General features: G+C 36.9%; 1 protein-coding gene across 12 annotated transcripts in view; it reads right to left on the bottom strand.

The window, feature by feature from the left end:
• The window catches only part of LOC145666975 (cilia- and flagella-associated protein 206), a 224,542-nt gene that overhangs the window by 25,918 nt on the left and 174,691 nt on the right, over positions 1-23,933 (bottom strand). For 6 of the 12 annotated variants that reach the window (XM_081734636.1, XM_081734635.1, XM_081734630.1 and 3 more), the window contains exons 2-6: positions 21,119-21,240; positions 12,232-12,417; positions 10,019-10,177; positions 5,283-5,490; positions 1,878-2,007 (exon numbers count right to left, since the gene is read on the bottom strand). In XM_081734636.1, the coding sequence (XP_081590762.1) occupies positions 1,878-2,007; positions 5,283-5,490; positions 10,019-10,177; positions 12,232-12,417; positions 21,119-21,167 (732 nt within the window). In that variant the 5' untranslated portion in view covers positions 21,168-21,240. Of the gene's footprint in view, positions 1-1,877; positions 2,008-5,282; positions 5,491-10,018; positions 10,178-12,231; positions 12,418-17,384; positions 17,560-21,118; positions 21,241-23,293; positions 23,397-23,933 lie in introns of those variants that run through there. The other 6 variants (XM_081734626.1, XM_081734625.1, XM_081734627.1 and 3 more) reach the window with 3 other exon arrangements.

Below are 23,933 nucleotides of genomic sequence, written 5' to 3' on the forward strand. Positions count from 1 at the left end.
ATGATATTACCAGGTAATGACAGCAGAAAGATAATTTTCGGTTCTACGAAGAATGAAATCTTATCTTAGGAGTACTATGACCCGATACGGGCTAACACACTTGATGATTCTTCACTGCCACAAAGATCTTCTCGAGGAAGCCGAGAAGTTCATATCAATAAATAAGAGAAGAAGAGTGCATTATGGGAATTACAGTGCAGACAACTAAGTACGACGACTGGTGAGTGTATACTTTTCATCTCAAATATATTGTTGATAACTGTCAATTCTAATTTAATACTCGCTAGCGCCTACAGGTTAGATCTCACACAGTGTGTATGTGTTCGAGAGGGGGAAGGGTTACAGCATATATGATGGACTTTACCTCCTATCCAATGCACAAACCTTTTTTCTTTGGGGGGGGGGAGGGAATAAAATCCAGTCAAGGTAAAGTTTTTCATCAATATTAGCATGAAAATAAGCTAAATCTTTCAGAATGAATTACGCAGTACTTCCTGACCTCCCGTTTAAAAGTTATTTAATTTTTCTTATCAAGAATATTTTTATTCAATCTATTTCCGACTTTCTACGTATGACAAGCAATTACGAATAAATTTACATTAGAAAATAACAAAAATCATTAACGTTTCTGACACTGAGTCAGGTTAAGATATACACACATGTTACATTTAGGAGGATGAACAAAAAATTCTCATATGCTTTATTATACAGCAAAGATTTGCTTTTCACTATCACATTCTGAGTCCCTTTATTTTCTCCTCATTAAGTCTTTCTCATTTATCCCCCCCCCCAATCCAGTGTGATTTTATTGTAGACAGAAAGAACCTGCCCCTGGTCGGAGGTGTCGCTAGTTTGATTCCGGAACATATGAGTTCGTCGTGAATAATAATATGTTTCTGAGGTCTTCTTGAGGTTTTCTGATTTCCTACCCTCCCGCCTCTTCATCGTCATTTATCTCCTTTACTTATACAGGGTTCCTAGTGATCTGGAGAAATCTATTTCCCTGACCTTTGGCAGGAAATTCCCTAACTTTCATGACAGGTGTCGGATGACGTTGACATACAAATAAGAAATAAATAACTGTGAATATTTATATATGAGAACATTTATTCTATAGAGACAAATAGTAATCAATTGCTCATACGTACATTTCCACTTACCTTCCACAAAAAATGTGAGCAACGTCCCATACTGTGACCATTAATATCTACCCACAAACGAAAACAGCAGTAAAAACCGAATAAGTGTTATAATGGTTGGCTAAGCTAAAGTTGGTGTGCAATAATGTTACAAAAAATATATTTTATATAATTTTCCTGATTTCCAGTTTTTTTTTTTCTTTCTTTCTTTCTTTTTTTTTTTTTTTTTTTTTCAATGAGCTTCCCTGATCTGCACCATTTTCTCTGAGATTTCCCTAACCAGAAGAACCCTGTTATATCGTATAATCGTTGAACATACACCTAAAGATTGCATTATTTTGTTTTTGAATGCATGGAACATATAGTTATCAAAGACTCACTTGTAGCTCCGCAATTCTTTAAAGAATCATCAAAAGTCAATGCCACTTTGGGTCTTCTACTGCGTGAGGGAGAAATTTAGGCTTTATATTGAAGGAGGTAAAAAATCAGAATTTGTATAAAATTACTATGGTTTACAAAAATACGCGTCTTCGCTTCTCCAAAGAGCTTTGGTTACCTAATTTTAATTTAAAAATAATCCTTTCCCTTTAATCAGTAGAAGGGTTACAAACGGTATCAAAGCTTGGTGCTCCTTCAAAGAACTGCGGAACTCAAAGGAAAGCTTTGGTTAAAGATTTAATTTTAAATTAATATCTAAAGAAAAAGAAATTTTAGTGAAAAAGCAAAGAAAACACATACATAGACTTGCACAGTTGGAATTGCCGTCCTAAACTGAACGGTCTCATAAATGTTCGCCATCCTTTTCTGATAGCGTTCGTGCGTCTCTTTATATTGTTGATCACACTCTTCGACTGTTGCAAGCAGTTTTCTGAAAATAAATGCAATGGAAACTCTTGGTGTTACGAAATAATAAACTGAAACGTTAAACAGCGAAAACATGTGAAAATTCATATTTTAGCTATATGCAAATTCTTATGAAAATAAATGGAACTTCGAACAAATGACTACAGTTACACAAATACAAGTCGCGTTCGGGAACTAACCTCCGATTGGTCACTGTGCGTGAAGTAGTCTTGCTGTACTGTACTGTGGGGTTACAACCACAGTTATTTGCTCAATTATAAGTTCTTAACTGAAAGAATGTGGGGATAGCACTTCGCATGGCAAGAGAGAAAGTACGTGGGGATCTGAGCAGTACAGCGCTGAAGTAATTAATTGGGGATGAATGAAATGAAATGCATGCTTTCTAATAGAAGAAATCACAGAGACGCAAAGGTTAGGAAAGGAAAAGGTTTACTGTACCTCAGCCATTTCGATGTGATGAGCCTCTTCAAATATTGGGTGAAGCCTTATCCTCCAATCCGTTGAGTGGTTCCGTCTGGTATCGATCTTGGACCTCACGTTCGAGAGTGAAGAACCTCTCGACCTCAGGGCAACAACTCCCAGATGTCCTGGCCTCTTTGGAATGACACCTCTGTCATGCAAGGGTTGGTGAGGGCCCAGGCGTGCCGACCGTCTCTCAATTGCTGCTACGACGACTCTTCTGAATAGGGGTCCAAGGTGTGTTTCTGGCAGCTTCTGTCACACTTCTCACCTCGAGGGTTCCGTGTCCCCTGGTTTTGTTCTACTTTCTAGCTTTCGCTTCTTCCTGGTGCTCCGCACGTGGATGACTAGCTCATCACAATTATCTTGGTTAATAGGGAAGTTTAATTGCTGAAACGGCGTGGCTGAACTTGTTTTGATGAAGTTACGGAAACTAGGAAGAGAATGGTAAGCATGAATTTGTATTGGGATGAGGTGACAACATAGGGAAGTCTCTTCTTTATTATTTAATAATTACAATTTCTTGTTTGAAGAACAATAACAACATACAGGGAGAATTCAAAATAGGCGCTAAGCCTGATATCCTCTACAGTAGTAAGGGCAACGCTACATGTTTGCACAGATGTGTGCGGTAGATCATTCTGCATCCAGCCGTGGTAGAGTGAAGGTTGTCTGATCATTAGTTCCACTTTTGTAGCGTCTCAAAATATGTGCTGCAATAGAAAACCCCGCCAGTTGCGGGGTGCGAACTGTTATAAATTTTCTTACGCCAAAAACAATATTTGGCAGCAGCTATTCATCAGGAACTGTGTGCCGTGTATGGACCAAGTGTGATGAGTGAAGAATTTGTTCGTGAATGGGTTCGTTCATTTAAAAATGGACGAACAAACATTCATGACAAAGATAGGAGTGACAAGCCATCGTTGGTCACTGATGAACTCGTTCAGAAAATGGATGGAAAAGTTCGTGAAAATCGACGTTTCACAATCTCGATGCTTTCCGATGAATTTCCACAAATTTCAAGGACTGTGTTATATGACGTAGTGACACTACGGTCACAGCCTGGCTCAAGGCACAGGCGGGAGATTTTTATGCTGATGGAATTTCTAAGCTAGTACAGAGATATAAGTGTTTGAATGTCTGTGGAAACTATGTTGGAAAATAAAGCAAATAAGTAGTTTTCAGATGTAAATAATAAATTCTTCTTATTTACTTTAGTGTTTCTTTTTTCACCAATCGGAGGTTACTTTCCAATTTGCCCTTGTATTTGGAAAATTTACACTCCCATTATTTTGCTATTCTATAGACATAGCACAATATATTCAATGATTATGTACCGACGCTAAGCGAAATGGTGGTGAGATTAATGAAACGGTAGAATGAAGAAAGTGGGAAAAAAAGCTGGGAACCCCGAAAAAAACCATGCACACAGTGTTTTTCCACCACAAAGTACACTTAGCAAGGCCTGGAATGAACCAGGGACCCGACGCACCAGAGGTGAGGGCTCTAGCACCGAGCCACCGTGGTTCACATAGCAGACGATGCCTAAAATGGACATTGTATAGTTACTGTTCTAATGAACGGACAGTTGCCTTTAGGTAAAAGTATGAGGTAAGGATGTTATATTTTGAAATCACGTTCCACTGTTGATATTTCTAACATATCAAGACATCATTCATTTTTAGAGAACATTAAAATGATGAAACTACATCAGAATATGGGCCTGAATTTCTAGAGATTGAACGGATCAATTTGCTCTTTGCGTATACGATTTTTCTAAATGACTTCCGACGAGAGTAAGTAAAAAAATATCCACAATGTAGCTATTACTTTTCCCACATTGTTTATATTGACCCATGTCCTCGTTTATTTTATTATTATGCTGTTGTGTTCATGTTAGGAAAGTCTGAACCTAATTCCTCCATTTGTTTCCCTTTTGTTTCAGATACAGATCATGGCCGCTCCATTAGAAGGTTCACCAAAGTGGAACAACGAGCAGCGATCCGGTTTTTGTGGCCGGAAGGTGTATTAGGGCCCGTAATCCATCAAAGACCTTCAGCATAATACTGGAACAGTGTCTTGGCGCAACGGAATATCTTCGAATGGATTGAAACATTCAAAAATGGTCGCACAAGTGTTAAGCACGAGGAAGGAGCCGGACAACCATCTATGGCCACAAATGATGACAACATTGAGTGTGCACGTGACATGGTTCTGTTAGACAGATGAGTAACCACCACTCGTGAAGTCACCCAAAACAAGAATTTTAGGAATGATCAAAAAAATACATCAAAAGAATGCGATCTTGGCCAATAATTAGTCTTTGGATCAGGGCCACAAAATTTTTGAACGGCCCCTAAATCGAGTTTTCGTATTTTCTACGGAATAAGCATATCATACTGAATTAAGTGATAGTTTGGGTTTGACCTCACTATATGTAATTCTCGAGATATAAGGCATACAAGAAAAGTTTTGATTAAAATATATTGGATCTTTTGATTAAAAACAAGTATACGACGACAGTCCGCTCATTCTACCAACTTGGCTATCGTACATTCTGTGATACTTCCAATCAAGATACTTCCCCATCAAAAAAATACACAAGTAAATATGGTGTATCTTGAAATTTTCCTGTTCTGCAATAGTAATCTAAGAAACTCGAGCTTAATTTACAGTTTATATCTTCTTCTTCTTTTTCACAATACAATTTTACTTTCTGGATCTGATTTTGTTTTACGAAATAGCTCAAAGTGACTTAAGTACGACTTCTTCACCTTTACTCCAGCACCCACCAATCGCAACTAAGCACTGAGCACTCACCTTAGATAGATTTCATACTGTCTGATAAGTACGAGGTAATCTTTAATATAATCCAATTCCTCCTGCAGCGAGGGATTTGGTTCCTCATCCTGAAGACAATATTTTTCCAGAACAGCAGTGAACTGGAACGCTTTCTTCAACGACCTCTCCAGTGTTGTCTCCAGTGACTGTTTGGTGGCTTCAATGGCAGACGCCACCATAAACGGAACTACAACATGAAACTTCCAATTAAGTTAAAACATTAATAGGGTTGGTTCACATTAAAGTATCTGATAATATGGATAATATTTATTGTTACTTACTTTGATTTCCAGTTTAGCGTCCTTTTCAGCATCGAAGCTGTATGAGACGAGGACCTACAACTTAACGTGGAACCCGAACTACATGAGCTCCCATCGGGAAACAAACCCGGGTCTCCCACGCAAAAGACATGTACACTAACCGCTTAGCGAAGAAGCAGCTAATTTTTTTCTTACTTTAATGTTACGTATTTATTAGAATGCTTTTTTTCATATCGCATCTCAGTTTGAATAAGACTTAACAGAAAACTTGAGTGTGATGGTGTTTAAAAAAGAATTAAAATATTTTTTCTTGTATCATTGCTTCTATTTTGCAAACAAATAATCTTATAATAAGGCTACTTTCAGTTTAATGGAATTTAACACAATCATAAAGTCATACTGAATGATTGATGGAAGTCAATATTGTAACCGGCCAGTTATAAACTTTTTATTTTTGTTGTATCTTAACTTCAAATTTAACATTAATTGCCCCCCCCCCCGAAAAAAAAAATCCTTCACATAATCTCAGGTTAAAATCTATTATAAAATATTAAGAATTATTATGTAATTTTGTCTGCAAGTTCGTCTTCTGTGCTAAAGACAGTTTTACTTACATAATAAACTTGCTCATTATGTAAATTCATCTAAACCACATTCCATCTTGTACATAAACCTAATTTTCTGGGTCATTCTTTCGATGATGTGGTTCTATGTCATAACCACGGGCACTTTAGGTAACAACCTCAGCAAAAGAAACAGTATAAAATCTCAAGATACTTCCAAAATAGCATGGTGTGTCACCAAATATTATATCGCTAGCTGTCTTGATTAACTCAGAAATTAAAATCACATTTTATCTTCAGACTCCAAACAACATAGTCTGTATCAATTAATGTTCAAAAAGTAACATTTTCACCAAATAACAGACTTCTCTGTAGATCTCCACGATGTTAAGTACTTATGTTAAAATTGCACCTCTAGTGACTGTTGTGAGACAACAACTTCAATAAAAATTACAGGTACGTGCTTAAAAACTCTGTGAACTATTAAAAATGTCTCTATATAAAATAATTCACGACACCACATAACAATTAATCAAAAACATTAAATCAATCACACATTAAAACTTATATCTTTTCATTTAAAGCTCAAATTACTAAAGTTAATTAGTGCTATATAACTCTTCTATCTAAAATATAAACAAATTAATTATATTTACGTTACTAAAAAACCTCTCACAATGCACCCCAATTAAAAATTTAAGTATAAACCTTAAGCATAACCACACTATTGTTAATTAAAGCAAATGTTAAATCCTATGCAAAATTAGAAATGAATCTCGAAATCAAGCTAAACCAAATAAAAACATTCACTGATTTTTAACTGGTCTAAGAAAACTAATAGGACGATTGTTTTCTTGGAATGATTTTGGCAACCAATTCTGTTGCCTGCATCTGCCAGACACTAAATGAAGAGCTTCGGCTTCACACAGTTTTTTACATCTTATTTAACTAGTGAATTGTTGGTGATCACCTACATATTCACAACTTCAGACGTCCAATATACATACATAAAATTAACCTAAAGCGTTACGATATACACACGCTTTATAGAATTTAAAACATATCACTTCACCAAGTTGTTCTTCAGTTAAGAGGAGGAAGGATTTATTTATTTATTTATTTATATGTATTTCTGGAAATTACTGGCATCTACGGCCTTAAAGTCGTCATGTATGAGGAATGACGTCTCTCGGCAAGTACACTATTCGCGGAAGTTGAGAAGTAAAGAAGCGGCCTGAGACCAGTTTGTTAGGTACCATCTTGGCATTTGCCTGGTGTGAATAAGGAAAACCCAGGAAAAAACTCACTCAGGATGACTGGTCTGAAAAAGCTCTTACACTTTTTCGTCCGAGTGTCCTCGTCGGGAATCGAACTTGGGACTGCTCACACCAAAGGAGAGAGTGTTAGCGAATATGTTACGCAAGAGGAAGAAGAAAGAAAGAAAGACAGACATAAAGAAAGAAATTGAAGTGAAAGTAAAACATTTAAAATTGTAAAAACCATGTGTTCACAGTAACGTCTTAGATTGTTTTAATTTATAGTGCCAAAATAGCTTAGGCGATGAAAGCACTCGAAGGAAAACAAACATTTCAAGCCGGAGATATCAACATACAACTGAAGAAGAGGCTGGTAAAAGTATATGTATGGAGTGTGACATTGTATGGATATAAGGCACAGACTCTAAGGAAGAACGGAGAAATGAAGGTGCTATTGAAAGATGTGGAAAATTAGATAATTGGATAACGTATCAAATGAAAGAATATTGGAAATGGTAGGGAAAAAAGCAGTACACGGAAGAATATCTCGTAAGGATGATTGGACAATGTAGATATCATAACACATAGAGGAATCATCCTATTGGGTATGGGGAGAAAAGAAAAGTATCTTCAGGGACGCCACGGTTGAAATATACGGATCACACAATACAAGATACAGGGAAGAAAATGTACATATAAATGAAGTCTGGCTCAAGATAGGAAAGAGTGGATGCTCCATGAAACGAAACGAAAGATTGCTAATCTGGGAAGAAGAAAGATAAAACTATTACACAATAGAATTAAAATAAAATGAAGTTTCTAGTTTTATGTTCCACAATAAGGCTAAAAGAAAAGGTGGTGTTGATAAAGAATGATATGGTAAAATTAAGAAAGTAGAAGGAAACAGAAGAACCCCGAGAAAACTCCTGCATACAGTGTTTACCCATCACAAAGCCCACTTGGTGTGAGCTGCGATCGAATGCGAGACCTCACGCACTAGAGATGAGCACTCTACCACTGAGCCACCGCAGCCCCACTCACAATAGAATAGTCTGAGGTAGTAACGTACACAAAAATTCATCAAATAAGGGAATACATATTTTAATATAGTAAGTGTTTATTTCTCCATTATATCTTATTGAAATGAGGAAAGGGTTAACATCCGGAACTCTCCTTTTTGCGTACGTCACTGGTCTTAGGACTTAATATTCACATGTTTCGCAGCAATATTTCAATGAGGAGATAAAGAAGCGCCTCTACGCCCCAGTGTAATGAATAACGAACAAGAACGATCACATTCATAATAAGTATAATAATACGTTCGTCTTCTTTTCACTGCGAATGCTGGAAGATAAAAGCGTTAACGGCTATAAGTGCAATGAGATGTTTGACATAAGGAGGTCATATTACAGATGACTGAAGACCTATTTCTCAACACTAGTGTGAAACTTTTTAAAATCAAACGTTTTACAACTGCATATACGAGGGTCATTTTAAATTGGACAGAGCGCATGCGCAACCGTTTCAGTGATATGATCAAATTAAATTTTATGTCAGTTGTGAGTCAGAGTTTGGGCTTGACGGTTGTCTGTGTTTTCTGATTCGTGTGGCTATGTTGTGAGAAATTCAGTGTTAAAATGGAAGGTGAACCCGACTCAGGTCGGTCTACACATAGTGACCAGCGTTCCTGTATCAAAATCGAAACTCTACGTGGAAAGAACTCAAGTTTAATTTAAAATGTTTGCGAGAGATTTGTGGAAATAATATAATAAATCGTAGCACTGTATCATGGTGGTCAGCTCGTCTCCGTAAAGATCGTGTAAGTACTGCGGACAACCCAAGAAGTGGAAGACCATCAACTGCAACAGACTACACCTCTGAGATTATTTTGAATGACATTTTGAGAGAGGATCGAAGAAAAATATGTGAGGAAATTGCATATGAGGCCAGAATATCTGTCACTTCAGTTTACAGAATCATTACTGAAAAGTTAAAGATGAGAAAAATCACTGCCAGATGTGTTCCGCATGACCTGAGTGAAGAGCAGAAAGCATGTCGTAAAAGAATCGCGACAACTATGGATGATAAATACTTCCCAAACCACCATATAATCCTGATTTAGTCCACCAGACTTTTATTTGTTTCTCAAATTGAAGGAACCATTCCGCGGAAATAGTTTTGATACAATTGGCGAAGCATTCAGTGAAGTGACCCGAGTGACCAGACAACTCAGCATTTAAAATTGACATTTAATGTTAAATTAACCATTAAATGTTAAATCAACATTTAATGGTGTCCTATCCGGAATACAGAAGTTACCAAAACGTTGGGAAGCTGTCATAAGCAAGAATGGAGATTATATTGAAATACCTGTAAAGGTATTTTGTACAATAAATTAACTTTAATATATCTTTCAGTGTGCAGAACTTTTGAAATGACCCTCGTACCATACAATCATGATAAATAAAGGTATCAGTATTGGTATTTAGAAATGACTTTTACTATTATTCTGGTATTTTACGACTTGTAAAAAACATATCACAAGACCAGTAGTTTTGAGAAATCTGCCCTAGGTAGGAATTTCTATATTTAATTGGCGTGATAACACACAGTATATAAATAATTACAACACTAACCATCTTCAATTCCTTCTCCTCCTTTCTTCTGGTCCCTATTGAAGAGTCTGATTCCAGCCACGATTTCCGTCAACTCTTGAAGCTGCCTTTCTTTGTCCTTGTGAGAGAGACTGATAAACTGACCAAGTTCACTGCGGGGAAACACGCTCTGCATCGCCGCTGAAAAAAAAAAAAAAAACAACAAAAAACAACTCCTAGTATATTCTATGAAAATAGCAGCAACACTGTATTCATTCGTAGCTAGGAGATTAATATGTGAGCTCTCTGTGCGCGAATTACCTAATTCGATCCCCACCTACGATACTTATCTAGAACAAAAACGTCAGTAGCGGTTCAGATCCTAGATCCCGTTTAGCAGTTGATACTGTCCCATATAAATTCCAAATAACCAATCACCCAATAGCAGCAGTGAACATATGCAACATAGTAAAGATCTGGCAGCTAACAATTTTCAATTTAAATTATATAAATGAAAATGAAATCTTTCAGTTTTACGCCCCACCTTTATGCCGATTAGGTTAAAGGAGACGGTGATTATGAGATATGAATGAAATGGTGGAATGAAGAAAGGGGAGGAAACGGGATAACCTCGAGAAAACCCACGAGCACGGTGTTTGTCCACCACAAAGTCCACACGGTGCGAGCTGGGATCGAACCAGGGACCCCAAGCACCAGAGGTGAACGCTCTACCACTGAGCCACCGCGTCCCCTAATTTTAAATTATAGAAGAAAAAAACCTGCTATCTGGACTTTCATGTGATTAATGACTTTATCGATATTTCAGTCACCTCCTTCACTGTAACCTACCTCAGGATAGAACATTTTACCAGTTCATATGTAAAATGAAAGCTATACATTTGTATACCTTTCGGGTTCTTGTCTGAAGACCGATTTCCACTATGTAGCAATATCGCATTGTAGGTAAAGGAACATATAGTTAATCTACCACTCCATCAAATAGTTACCTCAATTCTTTCCAGATGGCAGTTAAAGTCGATAGACGTTGATACTAGCACCATCTGTTAGCGTCGGTACAAAGAATATGCACAATTCATTTGCTAACGCAGAAGCAAATATTTACCAGATTAACCCAAATACTTCTTACAAAAATACTTATGTTCTAAGAAAATCAGTGTAATTTTATTGTTTTGTAATGAATGCCAAATATAGAGTTGTTTAGAAAAAGGAACTTGTCAACTTGAAAGGGAACTTGTCAAGGGGGGTTTGAACTTGTCAAGTTCAACTAATAATAATAGTAAATAAATTCCGCTTTGTTGCATAGATGTATCTATACTGCCTCACTGCAATTCGATATCTCAGTGAGATCTCAAAATATAAACATAAGCTTTTAATATTCCTTTCAAAAAAGGCAAAATTAAATGATATAGGCATTTGAAATGAATTATACAAACAGATCGTAGGAGAAAACAATGATTTAGAACACTCGGCTACCAAGCCAACCGTAGAAGTTGATATTCTTAGAGTGTATTCTATGTAATCAATACGACTATCTTCAGCTTTTTTTTATTTATCACTGTCTTTAATAACCAAAGTATTATTTTTAAATCAGCAAAGATTAAGTAACATTTTCAAAAGATAATTTAAACATATTTTGTGTAGTAACAAAATATTTTAAATTTCGAACTTTTAAATAATGGAATAATTGTTGGTGCAGTTGAAACAGTGTTTAAAATTTAAAAAAGTAACTGGATATAATGTTGTTATTTAGATAACTTTATTAACTTGTATCTAAAATGTAATTTGCATACATTACAAACTCATGAATTAAGAAAACAGATGACATATTATGGCGTACTTTTTGTGGAAGAATAACGAGTAATTTGTATATTTAAGCATAGCAAATTGACCAGGAGAGCATTGTTCTTACTGAATCACCACTTAAACACAAAAGCGTTTAGTTTTAAAAGCTGTCGTCTACTTTACAAAATTATTTTATCATTTTCCTTCCTTAAAATAACACCATAGTACATTCTAGTCCGTTGGCACCACTTTTAGAACACCCGATATAATATAGATATATATAATTATACTGTGCGAACAAACTATGAATACTTTAACATTTAATGTTAGCGTTTTTAATATCTTAATCTACGTAGGGAGACAAACGTAACTCCTATTGTCAGTTTAAAAAAATCACTGATACAAATTAACTAGAACATTCAATCAGGAACTTAAATACGTTACCAATTTACCTGTTGCTTCTCTCATAACTGCAATGACTGTGGGATTTCCCAACCGAGATCTCAAAATAGCAGATATAACCAGTCTCTTATACAGCTTCTCCAGCTCTTCCTTCGTAGAAGCCTCTGATTCCAATATCTCCTTGTTAATGGGAGCAATTCGTTTCTTAAAAGCCTCCCGGTTTCCCATAACCACCTCTGAAATAATTATTTTGTGTTGTGTCACAGAAGACAAAGTGCATAAACATCTGCAATATTTCAAACACTACTCGATTCTTCAGACGATATACAAGGTGTATTCAAAAAGTGTCGAATCTTATTTTTTCTTGCGTAAACCAATGAAGCGCGGGGGACTTCTTTCGCTGTAGATGTAGAGGAGACATTCATGCGCAGTCGTCAATTTTTTCCTGGCTGCAGAAAGCGTCAGTTGGCCAACGAGTGAAGACGTGTAGTAAGTGGTCGTCAGATTTCAGTTATTTGTAAAATGACAGAAAACTTGAGCAGCGATATTACATCAAATTTTGCCAAAACCTTTGCGATACCCGAGCGGAAGCCATTCAATCGGATCGGTACATTCAATTTTGAATGAGAATTTGGGCATGAGGAAAGTCTCCGCAAAATTTGCTTCAGGCATTCATCGCCTGTCGTCAAGCTCTCTACCAGGGCCGTGCCGTGGAAAATCAGCGCCCGGGGCGAGAGCATACGACGGCGCCCCCATACATATATTCCAAGTATTTTTTTCTTTTCTTTTGCCCCTTTTTCTCCCGATTTTTTCGCCCCCCTTACTTCGGCGTCCGGGGCCGTCGCCTCGCTCCCCCCCCCCCCCCACGGCGCGGCCCTGCTCTCTACTCACCCGACATGGATGCGTGTGACTTTTGGTTATTTCCCAAGCTGAAAATGCCACTAAAAGGGACCCGATTTGAGTGAAAAGAAGACATCATGTGGAATGTGACGGCATGGTTGCTCACCATTTCAAAAACTGCGTTTCAGAAGTGTTTCGAACAATAGAGGGAGCGCTAGGAGAAGTGTGTGCATTACTAAGGAGACTACTTTGAAGGGGATTAGTGTTTCGGATTTCCAAATCAATAAACATATTTTTGTTAACCAAAGATTCGGTACATTTTGGACACACCTCGTATTAACACGCTCGGACAATTTGACAATCATTTTACATACTTGAGGAAAATAGTGTAACTGAGCGACCGAAATACATTACGACACAATTACACGAAAAACAGTGTCATTAGATAATTGTGATTCCTGAAAATACTTCCTAGTTTTCGACTCTGCTCTAGAGCCTTGTTCACGGAGGATAAAAATAGGAGGAAAAACAATAAACATCAGGAACAAAGAAAAAGAACGAACTCACCGGCATACAACAGTGTGAAGAACACCTTGTCCCAGCTGCTAGTCACACGTCACCACACTGTTTTTCTCATTGGCGGCCAGTGACTAAGTCTACCATGACTAGCGCGGCGCAAAAATGAAGTGACAATTTCCCTGAGGCTCTCACGCATATAATATTCTGATGCAAGGCCGGCTCTACCATATGTGCAACACGTGCATTTGCACGGGGCGGCCAAATCTATCATAACTATATTATTTAAAATAAATATTTCTTGTTGGAAAAAGACTTCATGATGATGGTAGTTAAATTTACTAAAGTAACCTTCTATTTGAATACTACATTCACAAATCATGTTTAGGATGCATTAGTTTAAGGTCACATGGACAGTGCTGAAGCAAATGGTTAAACAAATCCCAGCATGAATTGCTTGATTGTTGTCAAATACAAGAACTCAATTCTCGAACAAAGCGCACACCTATTAGTTAACACAGTTTTGATATGAAAACTAATCTTGTCTTTGTCACATACAAGTTCCTTAACATTGAAGGTGGAAAATTCTTTTTTTTAAACAGATGTAGAAGGAAAATCAAGAAATAAAGATAAAAAAGAGCTAATTGCAGTGGAATTGCAAATTGATATATTGAGATTGAAGCTCGATATTGAATTTTATAAAAAAGGATTACTATCTTTCCTCTGCACGTGTGTTTGCTTTATCTTTCACTAACATAATAAATTATTATTTAAAGAAAAATACACAGACACAACGATATTGTATTTTTAATGTTTAGGCCTTTCTGAGTGCGACTGCACTTTCCTTCCCCTTCGTTGTTCATGGTGGGGTAGCACACTTAAAAATCTTGGCTTTTAAGATTTGTTCTTTGTGGAGGAGGGGAAGGGATTGCTTAGGGCGAACCTGTTCTGATGGACTGTATAAATTAATAGGATATCCCCGTATCATATTGGGTTGGATTGCGCAAAATTAATATAGGAATTCGGGCACTTTTATTTTAGCATATACCAGTGACTATAAAACATGCTGGCTGTATGCTTTGTTAATATCATTCAAAAGCTCATGTTTAGCACTTTGTAGACACATACGTCTTGGGATATATCTGTGTCTTCACCTATTTTCATGCATGAGAAAACAAGAAAGCAAACATGAGGGTTAAATTAAGACAATGTGAGCGTATATATACCGAAAGGTTGGTTTCGAAAATTCTGTCATGATGACTTCCGCTTGAAGATAAGAAAGATCACGAATGTCGTTCGGTTGTTGGCGACTACAATTTGAAACTGATCTGAGGGAAAAGACACGAGAGGTTGCAAAGAAAGTAAGCGTTGACCACTAGACTATAACATGGCATTTGAATAAACTGGAAAAGTAAAAAGATAAGACAAACTGACCGAGAACCAAATAAATTGGCGCTTTGAATCAGCTCTACACTGCTGCTACTTCCGAACTACGAAAGCGATCCGTTTTTCGAACATATTCACACAGGTAAGGAGAACTGTATCTTGTAAGACTGACACATTCTACCAATGTTTGAATCGCAAATCCGGCCCTAAAACGTTCCCACAGCCAACGTTGGGCTCAAAGAAGACTAGTGACAGTGAGATGCTTCGTGGTTACATTGATCTACTATAGCTTTCTCAATCCACGCGGATTCATTACGGCAAAGAAACTGACGAAATGTATCGAACAGTACAACGTTTATGTTAGGCATTGGTCAATAGAAGAGGTCTAATCATGTTATACGACAACAACGTGAATAAACAATGCATCAAAGTTACATGCATAATTATCCACCATACTCGTGAGATCTCCCTCACTGACTTCCACTTTTTCCATCTCCCACTGACCTCCAGAATTACACATTTTCATCTAGTAGACAGACCTGTGCTGATAATGGTTTTTATTTCGCTTGATTCCGTTCAGCCTCAAGCAAGTCACGACAGTTTAAGCTTGCGGTTCAAAATTATGCATTAATTTCGCAACAATTAATATGTCAGGATTTCTCATCAGTTTTGAGTTTGAGACCTCCCTCGAGCCTTAATAAACCCAAAAGAATAACTAAAACTCCAACGACATTCTAGATACAAACCAAACATTTTTATACTGAAGGAATTAATCTGACACATGTAAGCTAGCATAACAAATAGGTAATATGGGTTGCATATACACAAGGCGGCGTTTAAGATTAGGAATTATATTTCAGGGCTGTCGGCATCTAAGGCCATTTTAGCCCGTCATGCATATGAGGGATGACATTCCTCGGCGAGCACACTATCCGATGAAAGGGAGGGAAGAAAGCGGCCTGGGAGCATTATGTTAGGTACCATCCCGGCATTTGACTGGCGTGAATGAGGAAAGCCCAGGGAAAACCTCACTTAAGATAGCTGGCCTGAAAAAGCTGTTAACACTTTTACGACCGAGTGCCCCCACGGGGAATCGAACAAATTCTTTTAGTTTAATGTCCCATGAATATGCCTCATAGGGTAAGGGAGACGGATGATTAAGGAAGTGAATAATGATGGAAGAATTGATAGAATGGGAATGTGGGAGGAAACGAGAGTACCTCACCGACACAACGTTGTCCACCACGAACATACTTGGCGGGAGATCGAACCAGGACCCCACGCACCAGATGTGTGCTCTACCTCTGAGCCACAGTGCCCCCAATTTTTATTTAAGAATAATATTGATTAAAGAAGAAACATATATGAATCGATAAACGGCACCAAACTGAAAAGAAATGAGATGAGATGCTTCAGGTACTTTCTAATACATAGTTTTCGACAAAATTGGAAAAAAATGAATTTTTATGGCGCTAAAAGTTTGTCGTCCGTTATTAATACAGGTTTTTTACTGATCTCGAGGAATCTATTTGCCTGACTTTCCCTGACCTTTGGCAGGAAATTCCCTGACTTTCATTACAGGAGTCGGACGACGTTGACATCTAAATAAAGAATAAATAACGGTGAATATTTATATATGAGAACATTTATTCTATAGAGACAAATAGTAATCAATTGCTCATACGTACATTCCACTTACCTCCCATAAAAATCTGAGCAACATCCCATACTGTTATTATTAAGAACTAACCATAAACAAAACAAAAAAAGCAATAAAAAACAAATAGGCATTATAAACTGAAATTAGTGTACAATTAATGTTAGAAAAAATATATTTTATAAAATTTTTCTGACTTTCCCTGATTTCCAGTCTTTTCCCCTGAGTTTCTCTGACCTACACCATTTTCCCTGACTTTCCTGACCAATAGAAACCTTATAATAATAATAATAATTGATAGTTTTCATTCTGTTGGGGCAGGCTATTTATTTATTTAAATACTGTATAAATAACAAAAATACACCGTTAAGTACAATCAGGGGCGGATCCAGGACGGACTTCTGGGGGGCGGTGGGTTGTAATACCGCTACTTAGAGCTACTTTTAAGAGCGTCAAAAAATAAACTATATATTTTATTTATATATAAAATAAAAAAGTTTCCTCTTCTGGGGGGGAGGCGATCGTCCCACCCTGGATCCGCCCCTGAGCACAACTGTATATATTAATTGTCTTCTTCTTACGACGATGACGCACATACTACTTAAAAGAATTCGCACCATTTACTTGTAAACTATTTAAAGCAATATGAATACTGAATAACTCCTACTACCAGAGAATGATATGGAAAAACTATTCTTCTATGCAAAATGTATTATTAAGTGTTTCTTAAGACAGATCGTACTTACAATCATAAATAAATATGTAACACTATTGTAAACTTTCAAATTATAACAGGAGAAGTACCTCGAAGTACAAAGTTCGTTTGGAAGTAGACATTCATTTTTACCGCAACTAAATTTGGAGACTTTCCTACAGTCAACATATCCACACACATCTCGACCAACTTCATCACATCTTGTCGACTGAACGCCACATCGGTTCTGAAACCACAGTCTGGATTCAAGATCATAAGCTTTACCTACGGAAAAAATAAATAAATAAAAATAATAATCAAAGAACGTGAAATCCAGCGTGCGACAAAACTTACGGGAAAGAATTCCATGACTTTTCCCAGAATAAGATATTTTCTTGAAATCTTCCCTCATATGTAATTAGCCATACAGAATTTCCCATGATGGAAAAACAAGATCAAGAAATCATGACAACGATGTTAAATAAGTAATGTATTCTTCTCTAATCAAGTAGAAAAATGAATAACATAAAAACAAATACAACCAGTGGGCAGAAAACAGTTTATTCCTAAGAAGAATAAAATCGTGTCCCGGAACAACATTTACGGGTGTGAAAGAAATCAATCATTGCAAATTCGTAGTTTCACAATTCCCAAAGGCGCCTTATTGACAGACGAAAACTAATTGCTTAACTTTTATACTTCACATTAAAGCATTAGTTTAACATCTCACAAGCTAGATAATTATTGAGTTAATGATGTAAAATCAAAAGGAATGTGAATATAGGGAGAAATGGAACCCCAAGAAAATCCACCCCACTCGGTGTTTATTGCGCATCCAAGATTTGAACGTAGGAACTTTGGCCCCGGAAGTGAACGCTCTACAATCTACGCCATTGAATTTGTGGTTAGTATCAACATGCACAATATTTCAAACCCGCAATCTGAAATATGATCGATCGCTAGGATCAGTTTCCTCCATTCATTACAACATGTGATAATGAAACGTCAGTACGAGGAAACCAGTTTGCTTCCTTAGTTTTAAAACCCAAGGATTGTGGCGAAAAACAAGACATAGAACAGAAACATAGGAATATGATGGAGATCCCATTTACAATTTTTTACTACAGTAAAAATATGAAGATGACAACATTAAAACAAGAATTGCACATCATGAAACTTCGTTACTTCTACAGTGTGCTGGAAAGAAATTATTAATATTATATTATGATAATTTTAATTGCAAATTCACAATTCCGTCCCTTTTTCTTGTATTTCATTTCACTGTGAATTGCTAAATAAAGAAATCCAGTCTTTGTTACGTATTTTTGGAGAGGGGTGCTAGCAAGGATGCTCCCATGGAGGCACAGTTTCCAATCCCAGAACAATTTTTGTGCCCCTCTCTCAACAACTGTACATTCCAGTTAAAAATAATTTTTAGACATCTTGTAAAACCTTGAACATTTCATATTGATATTGATAAAGCATACAAAAATTTGCTTCAAGAATGACTACAAAAAGAGAGATTATTGAAACTTTATTTGTACCATAAACATTGCTCCCAAATTCACGCTTCATTTTTAATGCCAGAATAATTTTAAATTAAGAATAAACAATATATTTTTTTTTAACTTATGGGGATAATCATAATTAAATCATTATTACGGCCCGAATTTTTATGTAAAATCATATTTTGTTTTCAAACACATACAAGCCCAAAACAAAGTTTATCATTCCAATTAAGAGTCTGCGAGTGTAAATTACAAATTTTATTTCACATAAAAATGCACGTTTTCTGAAAAAAAAAATATGTAAATAAATATTTTGGACATTTTTATTATAAATACATATTTTTAATAATTTCCGTTATTTTATTCTAAGTTTCACGATTTTTTTTCCTTTCGCTCGAAAGAAATTAACATAGGGAAAAGAATAGGTTACATAAATCTATCCATCGTATTTACAAGCAATTTCCCACCTGTAGAAACAGCGTTGTCATAAACTCTGCTCATCAGCGCTGGGGTAACTTGTGCCAAACAGAGCTCCTAAAGGAGCGCTTTGTACTTTGATGCCAAAACTGAGAAGATGATGAGTGACCGTAGGTGAAGGGCAAGTAATCGTAGGCACAGCACTGCCAGCCTTTAAAGAACTTTCAGTTACGAATCACGTGACAATTGCCAGGCTGTTCGATGAATCTTTGCACATTTTGTGGCCGAATGGTGTGAAATACGACAATGTTATGATTTTTCTGACTGATGGTGATCCTTATATGAGGAAAGCTGGTAAAGCTCTTTCCATATGCTATCTTAACATGATTCACGTGACATGTGTCGCACACGCCCTATATCGATTGTGTGAAAAAGTCCGAACCCTTCAACCTAAAGTGGACAAGTTAGTGTCAAATGAGAAAACGTTTTCGTAAAACTGCAGACTAGAATTGAGCTTTTCAAAGAAACAAATCCCGACCTGTCACTTAATGCAGTACTATTTTATACGAAGCATTTTTAATCATTTGTATGATATCTATAGTAAGTAAACCAAACCCAGACGATGCTTCATCCATTGAAATTGTTTAAAATTTAGTAAGTGCAGTAGCTTGAAATGTGACACGGCTTTCATATCTGCCAATTTCAGTTTCTTGACTCACTCTATAAAGAAACTAGACACTATGGGAGATTTATTGAGTACCTCGGGTAAAGAAGTAGAGTGTGTTGAAAGAAAGCTGAATGTTCTTTTTGCTTCGAAAGCTGAAGTCGTAAGAAAAAGAATTTAAGGATTTGTTTGAGAAGAACATTGGCCATAAAACCCTATGTATAATATCTGAAGTATGGGAAGGCCAAAACACAAGTGAAGTTAATAGTGTAAATATTCCTGACATGCCCCTTTTCAAATACGCTAGGTTAACATCGTGTGATGTAGAACGTTCCTTTTCTCAATATAAGACAGTATTCCGTGACAATAGGCATGGCTTTACGATGGACAATTTGGAAAGGACGTTAGTTATTCACTGCAATGCCTATGGAAATTCGACATCTGATAAACAGGGCCTATTGGTGGGTACCAGTATTTATTTTTTATGTTGCGCGTTTTCCCATACATTTTCCTTATATTTTTTGTTAAATATTTTTTTTAATTTTTATCAACTATTTGTTCAATTTTAGCACAAAAAAGTAAATATTTTACGCTTTTTAGCACATAAAAATCCGGGCCCTCCTGATCACCTTCAGATTAATATAATGACACGAATTAAACTAAAACAGCAGTATTTAATAACTTACAATGTATACCTGGATCTTAAACAGACTATGACTTAAGCAACAGTAAAAGTTGTTATTTTTCACGTTAATCTAGTGGCTAGCGCGTGCCTCTGTTGCATCTGAAATTTGAACGCATTATGGTGGTTCGGATTCCACCTTAAAGTGTAGGTCCACGTGTCATATAGCCTCAATGTTGAAAGAGACGACAACACTCTAACTGAACAAACTTGTAAATGTTTTTGAAATATCAGTCTAGTTTCACTTTCGGGAGCTATTATTCTACTTCCGTAATATATTTATAGACATTTTCACAATGAAAACCAACTCTGACCGGCCAAATAACACACATCCACCCATCTGATTCTGAACGCTATTATTTTTGCTTTCCTAGATCGAAATTCTTTTCATCTTAATATAATTTGCTCCCCATTGCTTCATGATGTCAGATTAACACTGGAAATTCTGTATCCCACCCGACGGGAATTGAGCCAAGGACTGCACGATTTAAAAGAATGCGTTAACTACCACATACATAGAAACACAGCTATCACCTTATGCTAGATAAAATGATAATTAAGATAAGACTGTACCATGTAGGCCACACAGCTTTCGGTGACATTTACTCCTTGTGTAGCGCATTGTCGAGTTATTTCCCTGATGATTCTTCGGATCACACTTTCGTTTTCCCAAGACTTCAACATTTTATGCTGTCCTGTAAAAAGGGAAAAAATGCTTGTGAGATTACAAATATACAGGGTATTTCAGATAAATATTCAATGGTTTGAAGTCATACAAGATTGGAGATTAAAACATGAAACAAAAAGTGAGATAAGAAAATGGGACGCATCAAATGAAATGATCTGCTTGACCCATATGGTCTTCCCATCCTGGGGCCGCCATCCAAAAATTCTATATGATAAGGTATGAAATTTGATACATTATTGAAAAAATAATTTTAAAAAAAACTCGTAGTTTTTTTTCCGTTTACGGAATGGCTCTTATTGGATTGTGAATTCTTGTATAGATAGATTAAACTTACAGATAAATGGTGACCATTTCCTAAACGGTTTCCATCACGAATTTTTTTTTTTTTTTCAACAAGGTGTTTGTTCATCCATGATTCACTAAATGATGACCAAAAAAAAAGAGAGAGAGAGAGAACTACCCTGCTATTTAAAATTCCCAGGTAACTCTCCGAGGTCCTTGTGAGTCAAGCAGAGCGCTCCATTCAACGCTCCCAATGTTATTTTCCTATCTCAGTTTTCTCTCATCCTTTCATCTCCAACCGTTTCTGATTGAAAGACAGTGGACATTTTATCTCAAACACCTGGTCTCATTTCTATTTGTTCATGTTACATTTTGTGTTCAAAAATATTCAAAGCAAAGGTAAAAGCATTCTCAATTCTGGACAAACCGCGGCCCACGGGTAATCCAAAAACAAGGCTGCAGCACAGTTCCATGGCCTCCACTTAGAAAAAAGTAATGTGGTTAGCAGCACCTTCCACCCGCCTTCAATTTTAGGTTTTCTGCAGGAACCCATTTAAAGACGCTGGATGGGTCTTTGAGCTGCATGTGGTTGAAGGTGGAACGGGAGACTAAATCTTGCTCCACCAGTGATCGAACCCATGCCGTCTACCAAGTGGTAGGTAGACATTTAACCAAGTATACCACTGTATTTTCCAACCGGTTTCATTAAATTACTATAACCTTTTCGAATTTTGTTAGTCTAAAAATGGATTTCACAACTACGATGAACGTGGTGGTCTTCTTCTTTACGGACACGATGGCTCAGTGGTAGAATGTTCACCTCTTGTGTGAGGGATCCCTGACTCGATTCTAGGCCAGGTAAGTTCATCGTGAACAACATCGTGTCCGTATATTTTCTCGTGGTCCTCCCATATTTTCCTTCTTCAATTCTTTCAGAATCATTCCCTTTTATTCATCAATTTTCTCCTTAGGCTGAACGGCATTAACGCGATACGTTAAATTAAAAGTTTCATTCTTCAATTCTAAGAAATCTCATGTACAAACCTACCGAACACACTGTTTAAAGCACTACCCTATCCAACCCTACTCTATGATCCGTAGAGGCAGGCTGTCTCACAGGTAAGGCATCTCACATAGGAATAGTGCATTTATGCGCATAGTTGCTGACGTCCCTGCTCCCCACGAACGCGCTACTGCGCGGACTCACCAGCTTCGCCTTGCTCTGACTCGGTTAGATATCATTCGTGTTTTCTAGTGGCCACATAGCAGACTGATTTATGTTGTTTGCACTTTAGTTAGAGTTGTGAGCATTAAATATTTCAATTGACACAGAGCACATAATCGAATATAGTCACAGTATGATTCCAAGATAAAAAAACGCTTCACCACTTGGACTAATGTGTGGTGGGTGGACAAACATAAGATGAGAAGGTATCATTAACATTGTTGAAACCACACCCGAACCAGCTTATAAGTCCCTTTCAACTAAAACTGCGAAACACGATTATCCATACATTGCTAAAATCATAAATGATGTGATGGAACAAGTCAGATCAGAAAAGTTAATTGCCATAGTAATTGATAACGCAGCATGGAGAAAAGTGGAAGAAAAGTATCCACATGTCACAACTTATGGTTGTGTGGCACATGATCTGAACTTGCTTATCCATGACATTGTGAAAATAGACAGCCTGAAGCACCTTACTGGCCAATCAAAAAGTGTGATAAACGAAGTCAACGGCAGCACTGTAGTGAATGCAAACGGGGAAGAAAATTACATTGAAACTACCAGCTGTGAGTCAATGGGGTCTGCAAGAAATTGTTTTGGCCAGTCTGCTGCAAAACAAATCAGCACTAAGAAGTTTATGTATTGATGAAAAGGCAGAAAAACTACTATCGAAAACAACAAAGGCCCTCAATCTCCAAGATGTCTTCTAGAATAAAATAAGTAATTTTCATACTTTAATTGTTCCAGTAGTAGACTGGATCACTAAAATCGAAAGTGACAAACCTCAGATTTAAGCAAAGTATATGAAATATTTTCCGACCTGAAGGAGAAAATCCAGAACACAGTTTGAAGCACTCCTGTTCTGAAAAGGGAAGTGCAAAACATAATGCGATTCTTCGAGGACAGTATGCAAATCTGTCTGCGTCCTGTACATTTGTTAGCGAATACTCCAGATCCAAGTTACAGAGGCAAGAACTTGACCACCGAACAACGCTCTAGAATATCTCAGTCATATTTCAAGGCTTTATTAAGATGATGAGACAGAAGTTCTGGCCCAATTTGCACGATACAGACTGAAAGAAAATGCCTGGTCCAAAGAATATCTGAAGTCTACTGCGTCAAAGATATCTCTTCGCCAAGATGGCGGCAGGGTATGATATTGTGTCCGGATCAGCTAAATCGAAAAATTC

The sequence above is a fragment of the Thermobia domestica genome, chromosome 12, assembly GCF_964235325.1.
Source record: "Thermobia domestica chromosome 12, izTheDome1.hap1.1, whole genome shotgun sequence".
In the NCBI taxonomy this organism is placed as follows: Eukaryota; Metazoa; Arthropoda; class Insecta; order Zygentoma; family Lepismatidae; genus Thermobia; species Thermobia domestica.